This window comes from Palaemon carinicauda, chromosome 39, assembly GCF_036898095.1.
Source record: "Palaemon carinicauda isolate YSFRI2023 chromosome 39, ASM3689809v2, whole genome shotgun sequence".
Lineage (NCBI taxonomy): Eukaryota > Metazoa > Arthropoda > Malacostraca > Decapoda > Palaemonidae > Palaemon > Palaemon carinicauda.
Window position 1 is genome coordinate 68,024,850 of NC_090763.1, and position 10,400 is coordinate 68,035,249.

The window sequence follows — 10,400 nt, forward strand, 5'->3', positions numbered from 1 at the left end:
ATAACCCAATTTTGATGAAAATATCTCAAAACGTAAACCCAACATTCTCGGCTAAATAACCCAATGTTCACGAAAATATCTAAAACGTAAACCCATAATTCTCGGCTAAATAGCCCAATATTGACTAAAATAGCTTAAAACGTAAACCCAACATTCTCGGCTAAATAACCCAATGTTCACGAAAATATCTAAAACGTAAACCCAAAATTCTCGGCTAAATAACCAAATGTTCACGGATATATCTAAAACGTAAACCCAAAATTCTCGGCCAAATAACCAAATGTTCACGAAAATATCTAAAACATAAACCCATTATTCTCGGCTAAATAGCCCAATATTGACTAAAATAGCTTAAAACGTAAACCCAAAATTCTCTGCTAAATAACCCAATGTTCACGAAAATATCTAAAACGTAAACCCAAAATTCTCGGCTAAATAACCCAATGTTTACGGAAATATCTAAAGCGTAAACCCAAAATTCTCGGCTAAATAACCCAATGTTCACGAAAATATCTTAAAACATAAACCTTAAATTCTCGGCTAAATAACCCAGTATTGACGAAAGCATCTTAAAACGCAGACCCAAAAATATCAGCCAAATAATCCAATATTAACGAAAAAAAAAATATCTTAAAAAGGAAACCTAAAAATTTCATTAAGCGTTGATTCTGAACTTTTGTAACAACGGCAGTGAAATGTGAAGTGGCATGCATAAAGTTCAAGTTGAATCATGGCGTTGACGTTTCATAAATACAGGTATTCTTGGCTTTTGATTTCTAAGGTTTGCTAGCATTTTCTATTTATTATTGCGGTATTGAAAACGCCCCTGCCTCGCGATCTGCCGGATTGGGGTTCGAGCCTGTTCAAGCTCGATAGCTTCTCATGTCTGCAACCTCACCATCCTTGTGAACTAATGATAGGGAGTTTGGGGGAGCCTATAGGTCTACCTGCTGAGTCATCAGCAGCCATTGCCTGGTCCTCCTTGATCATGACTTGGGTGGAGGTGGGTCTTGGGCGCTGATTATATTTATATATGGTCAGTCTCTAGGACGTTGTCCTGTCCATTGCCTTTGCCAATCATGAGCTACCTTTAAACCTTTAAAGCATTTCAGAAACCTTTGGCGACATTCCTATTTTGCTAAAAATAAAATCATATCACTTAAAGATATTAAAATAACCCCATTAGATGAACCTTGATAAGGATAGAAGAGACTCTCTAGCTATGGTAAGCAGCTTTTCTAGGAGGACACTCTAAAATCAAACCATTGTTCTATAGTCATGGGTAGTGCCATAGAATCTGTACCATGGTCTTTCACTGTCTTGGGTTAGAGTTCTCTTGCTCAAGGGTACACTTGGGCACACTATTCTATCTTATTTATCTTCCTTTTATTTCGTTATAGTTTACGTATGAAAGCTTTACTGAGTGTTGTTACTGTTCTTAAAATATTTTATTTAATAGTTTATCACTTCCCCTGTAGTTTATTTCCTTGTTCCCTTTCCTCAGTGAGTTATTTTCCCTGTTGGAGGCCTGGGGCTTATGGTATTCTGCTTTCTAACTAGGGTTGTAGCCTAGCTAATAATAATAACAATAATAATAATAATAATAATAATAATAATAATAATAATAATAATAATAAAACGTTTGGATATATGTAATATAAATTTATAAAATGCAACAAAATATTAACAAATAGATAAAAATATCAGATTTTGGGCATATTGACAAGAAATATTTTCATCGTTTTGATTCGATAAATTTTCAATGAATTGGTTAAATATCCCATTTAGTAAGATATTATTCTAAAAACACCAATTGTATTTATTAAAAAATACCCCCAAAACAAGGTAGCATGACAAAAACTATTTACTATCAGAAGTATATCAAACGTTTAGTAGAATTAATTACATCCATAAACCAATATATCGCATTAATTTAGTATAAATATACAACTATAGAATAATAACCACAAGGATTAAGTAAAAAATTAATTAATTGCTTCTATAAAAACTAATAACATATAGATCATTAAGAAACTAACTGTAGATCTATTTTTCAACTGTACCCTTTGTATAGATCTGTAATCTATATCGACTACAGAGTAATCTGTACTCTATCTCTGCCTATACAACTATAGAATAATAACCACAAGGATTAAGTAAAAAAAATAATTAATTGATTTATAAAAACTAACATATAGATAATTAATAAACTAACTGTAGATCTATTTTTCAACTATATCCTCTGTATAAACTGTAATCTATATCGACTACAGAGTAATCTGTACTCTATCTCTGCCTTTTCAGTAGATCAGTAGTCTAAGCTTACTTTCTATAGTCATTTTCTTTTAATGAGACCCATTTGCACTGACTCGCAGCGGTGCCCTTTTAGCTCGGAAAAGTTTCCAGCTATCTCATGGGTTACAATCATCTTGTCCAACCAATCAGCGATCAGGAAACTTTTCCGAGCTAAAAGGGCACCCCTGCGAGTCGGTGCAAATCTGCCTCACTAAAAAGAATTGACTATAGGTAGACCTGTACTACATCTCAACTACTATAACTTATTTATACACTATCAGTAAACCTGTAATATATACTTCTTTATAAAAAAAGGTATACGTGTAACCTATATAGTGTAAAGTGTTCGCCTAGCATTCGCACAGCGGCAGATCAATCCCTGCCAGGGGACGGTGAGATTAAGCTGTTTCCTGGGGAGGCCACTACTGTGGTTATCCTTCTGACGTTCTGATGAGCATCTATTCGAATGAAACTGTAACTGAAACTAGACACATTTAACTTTTAATCTGTCGCTTCCTACTGAATAAACTTGCCATCAACCTATGGCTTCTCAGTAGACCAGTAATTCATCTATACTGTCTAGTAGACCTGTAATCTACCTATGCCCTATGAGTAAACGTGTAATATATCTTTACCATCTGATAAAACCTGTAATCCGTCTATGCCCTCTGAGTAGACCTGTAAACCCTATATGCCCTCTGAGTAGACCTGTAATCCCTTTATGCCCTCTGAGTAGACCTGTAATCCCTTTATGCCCTCTGAGTAGACCTGCAATCCCTTTATGCCCTCTGAGTAGACCTGTAATCCATCTATGCCCTCTGAGTAGACCTGTAATCCATCTATGCCCTCTGAGTAGACCTGTAATACACTTAAGCCCTCTGAGTAGACCTGTAATACCTTTATCCCCTCTAAGTAGACCTGTAATCCCTCTATGCCCTCTGAGTAGACCTGTAAACCCTTTATGCCCTCTGAGTAGACCTGCAATCCCTTTATGCATTCTGAGTAGACCTGTAATCCATCTATGCCCTCTGAGTAGACCTGTAATCCATCTATGCCCTCTGAGTAGACCTGTAATACACTTAAGCCCTCTGAGTAGACCTGTAATACCTTTATCCCCTCTAAGTAGACCTGTAATCCCTCTATGCCCTCTGAGTAGACCTGTAAACCCTTTATGCCCTCTGAGTAGACCTATAATCCATTTATGCCCTCTGAGTAGACCTGTAATCCATTTATGCCCTCTGAGTAGACCTGTAATCCATTTATGCCCTCTGAGTAGACCTGTAATCCATCTATGCCCTCTGAGTAGACCTGTAATACACTAAGCCCTCTGAGTAGACCTGTAATACCTTTATCCCCTCTAAGTAGACCTGTAATCCCTCTATGCCCTCTGAGTAGACCTGTAACCCTTTATGCCCTCTGAGTAGACCTATAATCCATTTATGCCCTCTGAGTAGACCTATAATCCATTTATGCCCTCTGAGTAGACCTGTAATCCATTTATGCCCTCTGAGTAGACCTGTAATCCATCTATGCCCTCTGAGTAGACCTGTAATACACCTAAGCCCTCTGAGTAGACCTGTAATCCCTTTATCCCCTCTGAGTAGACCTGCAATCTCTTTATGCCCTCTGAGTAGACCTGTAAACCTTTTATGCCTCTGAGTAGACCTATAATCCATTTATGCCCTCTGAGTAGACCTGTAATCCACCTATGCCCTCTGAGTACACCTGCGATCCCTTTATGCCCTCTAAGTAGACCTGTAATCCCTTTATGCCCTCTGAGTATACCTGTAATCCCTTTATGCCCCTTGAGTAGACCTGTAATCCATTTATGCCCTCTGAGTAGATCTGCAACCTACCAAGGCCCTCTACGCAGACCTATAATCCCTCTCTATTCCCTCTTGAGTAGACCAGTAGTCCATCTACGCCCTCTAAGTAGACCTGTAATTCTTCTACGCCCTATGAGTAGACGTGTAATCCATATAAACCCTCTGAGTAGACCTGTAATATCCTTTATGTCCTCTGAGTAGACCAATAGTCTATCTACGCCCTCTAAGTAGAGCTGTAATTCATCTACGCCCTAGGAGTAAAACTGTAATCCATATAAATCCTCTGAGTAGACCTGTAATATCCTTTATGCCCTCTTGGGTAGACCAGTAGTCCCATCTACGCCCTCTAAGTAGACCTGTAATTCTTCTACGCCCTATGAGTAGACGTGTAATCCATATAAACCCTCTGAGTAGACCTGTAATATCCTTTATGCCCTCTGAGTAGACCAATAGTCTATCTACGCCCTCTAAGTAGACCTGTAATTCTTCTACGCCCTATGAGTAGACGTGTAATCCATATAAACCCTCTGAGTAGACCTGTAATATCCTTTATGCCCTCTGAGTAGACCAGTAGTCTATCTACGCCCTCTAAGTAGACCTGTAATTCTTCTACGCCCTATGAGTAGACGTGTAATCCATATAAACCCTCTGTGTAGACCTGTAATATCCTTTATGCCCTCCGAGTAGCATATTTATTTCACTAACCAGTACATCATGGAACCGAGTTCGTTACCACCAAGGAAAAATAAAAATTACATTTCATGCTAATGAAAAGTCCATTTTTAATTGAGGTTTCCAGTGACGCATGATAGCTATTTCAGCCAATATATTCAACATTACATACAACAAGTTCTTTTGCTTTACACCTGAATCCCCTTCAGTGTAATTTCTACGTGAATAAGTATCAATACGAAGTGGTATACATGAGAGAGAGAGAGAGAGAGAGAGAGAGAGGGGGGGGAATATCCTGAACGTCAAAAGGACTGTTATTATAACGCTAGAAGTGCCAAGTTATTTGAAATGTCATTAAACTGAACATAAAACTTTTTCAGTACCAAATGGGGTTTTTTCGGCAAAGTTGGAAAATCAGGATTGGAAAAATACTAACATTAAAAATCGCAGTTTGCGTGAGTCACGTCTTAACATTAGTTTGACATTTGTCATTTCAACTAAATTAGAAGAATTTTTAATGGATTTTTAGAGCTCTTATCAGAATCCTTTTCTGACCAATAAACCCGTGCTATAAGAACACATACACACACACACACAAATGCATATATACTGGCATTCAATTCTTTTCAGTATTGAGCCGTTTCCTCAAATATCAACTGGATTCACAGTATAACCAAACAGTCAAAACCATTTATTCTTAAACTGTTGATCCGTAGATGAATATCCAGAGCAGTGAAACTTGTACAGCATCACATAACCAGTCGCTCTCCTACCAACAAAACTCGAACGAATGCTTTAATGATATTATCAAAATATCATTAACAACTAACAACCTATCATCTATCTATACATTTTCAATACCCTTCACTTTGCCTCTCTACCGATACTTTAAAAACGTTTTTCTTAGTCCTAATGGGTTCAAATTACCAGAAAGGGATCTTGATCCTAAAGCAGTTTGTCAATAAGGTTCATTTATAGAGACAGCTTCATTACTCTCTTAGAAGCAACGAGCCATCCTTAAGGGTATTAAATTACCAGTCAAACAGGCCTCGGAATTTGACTATTCAATGTGCCAAAGGAATTTATGATAATTGGTATTTTTCAGGTAGGGGTTCAAAGGTGAACGTATGGAGCAAAGAACCTTAAAGGAAGGGACAATTATTTTCTTTTATGTGATGACGAAACGGGCAGGCAACTTAATACCCTTATTCATCGAAGACCCATTGAAAAATGGAGAGAGGAGAGTTGCAATATTATTATTATTATTACTATTATTACTTGCTAAGCTACAACCATAATTGGAAAAGCAGGATGTTAGCTATTAGCCCAGGGGCCCCAACAGGGAAAATAGCCCAGTGAGGAAAGGAAACAAGAAAAAATATTTTAAGAACAGCAACATTAAAATAAATATTTCCTATATAAACTATATAAACTTGACAAAATAAGAGGAAAAGAAACACGATAAAATAGTGTGTCCGAGTGTACCCTCAAGCAAGAGAATAATAGAGCAGAAATAGATAGAAAGATATAAATTATAAGAAGGTTAAATCGACCAAGTGAAAAGAATCTATTATCAATTTTTTTGGTCAAGGAACGAGCACGTAAATCCTTATTAACTCTGCCAACGAATTTAGACGGAGTTTATGTTTTCGCTCCTCTTTGTGTTAGTTTGTTTGTGTGTGTGTTTGTTTGTGAACAGCTTCCTGGCGACAATTTTAATCGCAGAGAAATGAACTAGCAGGGATTAACTGGTTATAAAACACCGGAAATTATTAAATTTGGAAGGTCAAGGTCACAGTCAAGCAAAATGTCCAATTCACGTAATCAGCCATAAGTTCGGACATCGTTGTCACAGAGACTTCAAACCTAATTCATATGTGAGTATATGAAAATCTACGTCAATTAATACATGTTAAGCTCAAAGCTCAAGGTCAAGCATAAGGTCAAGAAATAAGCTGCCACGGCGGAGGTCTGCGCTCTACCGAGTGCCCCTCTAGTTGCAAATGTTACTACTGCCTTCCAATTAATATGAGTTGCTTTCCTTTATTAAGTATTTTTGTTTTAATATTATTTCGTAATATCTATGATTTAATCTTTAGCTACTAGTTCACCAAACTTTCAAAGGGCTCCATAAGGCACTAGAAGAATTGGGTGAACCAGGCCTACATGGCTGAGGACTATGAAGCGTCAAGTAGGAGATGATGAATGGAGAAGTATCGATTTAAAAGGTCAAGATAGAGATGACTGGTGAAATCTAACCGAAGCCCTTTGCTTCAATATTTGGGAGGAGATGATGATGATGATGATGATTTGTTCACTAAACATTATCATAGTTATCAATAACCTTCCATTTGTTCTTGAATAGAGGAAATTACTTTAAACGTTAAAGCATTTTTATGATCTTGTCTAACGTATTCTTGAGTTCGTATACCGTATTACTGTTCACTATATCGGGCTGGAAGTCTGTTCCATCTACTCGCTATTTTGTATGTGAAAGAAATTACAATACTGATTGGTGTTGTATCTTTTCTTGCTTGAGGGTACACTCGGGCACACTGTTATATCTTATATCTTATTTCTCTTCCTCTTGTTTTGTTAAAGTTTTTATAGTTTATATAGTGATATTTATCTTTATGTTGTTGCTCTTCTTAAAATATTTTATTTTTCCTTGTTCCCTTTCCTCACTGAGCTATTTTTCCTGTTGGAGCCCCTGGGCTTATAGCATCTTGCTTTTCCAACTAGGGTTGTAGCCTTAGCAAGTAATAATAATAATAATAATAATAATAATAATAATAATAACCAGTTTGTATCCGTTGCCTCTGGACTGATTTGTGCTAAGCGTGAAGTTGTCGTAGTCTACACACGTTATTCCTTTAAAGATTTTGAATGTCTCTATGTGAGAGAGAGAGAGAGAGAGAGAGAGAGAGAGAGAGAGAGAGAGAGAGAGAGAGAGAGAGAGAGAGAGAGAGGTAAACTATGATTTCTTTGACAAACAGGTGTTTTCCAAACACAACGAAGAGGTGCAGTCAGCCTCGGACTGACGGGGAGGTAGCCATATCAAGTCGACAGAGATCGTAAATAAAAATCCCGGCAACGAATGCCTTTATCTCACGCTCATTCGTGCTGTTAAGCGGCATGAAATGAGAGAGAGAGAGAGAGAGAGAGAGAGAGAGAGAGAGAGAGAGAGAGAGAGAGAGAGAGAGTCTCCCACGCCAACGCAACAATAAAGTAGAGTTGAAAGGCTTTAAGTGAATGAAGATCGGACGAGTTGACGGCATAAAAAAAAACAATACATATTTCTTTTTAGAGAGAAACAATGCATTGTTGTTGCTGCCTTTTTTTATTATGAGATGAGGATAAATCTTGATACAGGGGGTTTGTCTGTTGCTATTTCCTACAGTAAAAGAAAGCGAGGAACCAGATTGCAATGAGATTGCAAGAGTAATTATACGATAGTTTTTTATTTGAAAAGTAAAAGGATTTTAGGTATTTCGAAATGAGAAAAAAAAATAACGATACCAGATTAGATTTTCCAAGGGTAAAGTCTCTCTCTCTCTCTCTCTCTCTCTCTCTCTCTCTCTCTCTCTCTCTCTCTCTCTCTCTCTCTCTCTCGAGTATGAGGCTCTAAGGATTTCCATCCCTCCCAAATACAAGCCTTTTAGAATCAAAATATTAAAAAAGTGAAAAGGGGACATTAAAAACGAATTATGTTCCTCACTCTAGTAGGAAACGCTTAAATAGGGCTGTGTTGCAGAGAGAGAGAGAGAGAGGAGAGAGAGAGAGAGAGAGAGAGAGAGAGATAGAGAGATATATATATATATATATATATATATATATATATATATATACTAGAGAGAGAGAGAGAGAGAGAGAGAGAGAGAGAGAGAGAGAGAGAGAGAGAGAATTTCACCAATAAAATAGTTAAATTGTATTTCTGGGTAGACTCTCCATAAGACCGGAACTTTTGCCATAATCCTAATAATCAAAATTTACCCTTTTTACGCAACATCAAGAAAATCAATAAATTTGGGTAATAAAAATAGATATACAAAATCAGAGAATTTATGTTAATGTCGTTTGTATTTGGTGCCTTCAATACAATATACACTACTTCATAAACCTACAAATAAGGTTCATTAGCAGCACGTTGAACCCCATGCATGAACTGAGCATTCATCTCTATCTTGCGCATACACAAACCCTGGCTTTTTATATTTCTCGAACTACTCAAAACACTCTTCAACCATTTCCCAACTAATAATTCCCGAATCCATTTCCCAACTAATAACTCCAAATCCATTTCCCAACTAATGATTCCCAATCCATTTCCCAACTAATGATTCCCAATCCATTTCCCAACTAATGATTCCCAATCCATTTCCCAACTAATAATTCCCAATCCATTTCCCAACTAATAACTCCAAATCCATTTCCCAACTAATGATTCCCAATCCATTTCCCAACTAATGATTCCCAATCCATTTCCCAACTAATGATTCCCAATCCATTTCCCAACTAATAATTCCCAATCCATTTCCCAACTAATAACTCCAAATCCATTTCCCCAACTAATAATTCCCAATCCATTTCCCAACTAATAATTCCCAATAAATTTCCCAACTAATAATTCCCAATCCATTTCCCAACTAATAATTCCCAATCCATTTCCCAACTAATAACGCCAAATCCATTTCCCAACTAATAATTTCAAATCCATTTCCCAACTAATAATTCCCAATCCATTTTCCAACTAATAATTCCCAATCCATTTCCCAACTAATAATTCCCAAACCATTTCCCAACTAATAATTCCAAATCAATTTCCCAACTAATAATTCCCAATCCATTTCCCAACTAATAATTCTAATCCATTTCCCAACTAATAATTCCAAATCCATTTCCCAACTAATAATTTTAATCCATTTCCCAACTAATAATTCCCAATCCATTTCCCAACTAATAATTCCTAATCCATTTCCCAACTAATAATTCCAAATCCATTTCCCAACTAATAACTCCAAATCCATTTCCCAACTAATAATTCCAAATCCATTTCCCAACTAATAATTCCCAATCCATTTCCCAACTAATAATTCCAAATCCATTTCCCAACTAATAATTCCCAATCCATTTCCCAACTAATAATTCCCAATCCATTTCCCAACTAATAATTCCAAATCAATTTCCCAACTAATAATTCCAAATCATATACTTAAAATCAACTAATAAATTGGTTTTAATAGAAATATAACCTTAAGTCATGACTCTTCACGAAGATTAATTAACAAGGTGATACCCAAGAATTATATCCGTAGTATTATCATTACTATCCAAGCTACAACCTTCGTTGGAAAAGCAGAAAGCTATAAGCCCAAGGGCTCCAATAGAGAAAGTAGCCGAGTAAGGAAAGGAAATAAAAGTATATATGAGGGTGAAAGGAAATGAATATCTTGAGATCTGCAAAAACGCTAAAACAAATCTGTTAGGAAAAGTCTAAAGTTATCTGTTCAACATATAAACATTCGCTGCAAGTTTCAACTTCTGAAGGATTTTAATCAATAATTTGGCAGTGTAAATGAGTGTGTACCAACCGTGTGTCACACGATC

The 10,400-nt window shown here is 36.6% G+C and overlaps 1 protein-coding gene across 1 annotated transcript in view; it reads right to left on the bottom strand.

The window, feature by feature from the left end:
* Positions 1-2,982: 2,982 nt before the first annotated feature.
* LOC137631433 (protein LIAT1-like) overlaps positions 2,983-10,400 on the bottom strand; it is an 11,192-nt gene continuing 3,774 nt past the window's right edge. The window contains exon 2 of the mRNA XM_068363198.1: positions 2,983-3,453. Within this exon, the coding sequence (XP_068219299.1) occupies positions 2,983-3,453 (471 nt within the window). The remainder of the gene's footprint in view (positions 3,454-10,400) is intronic.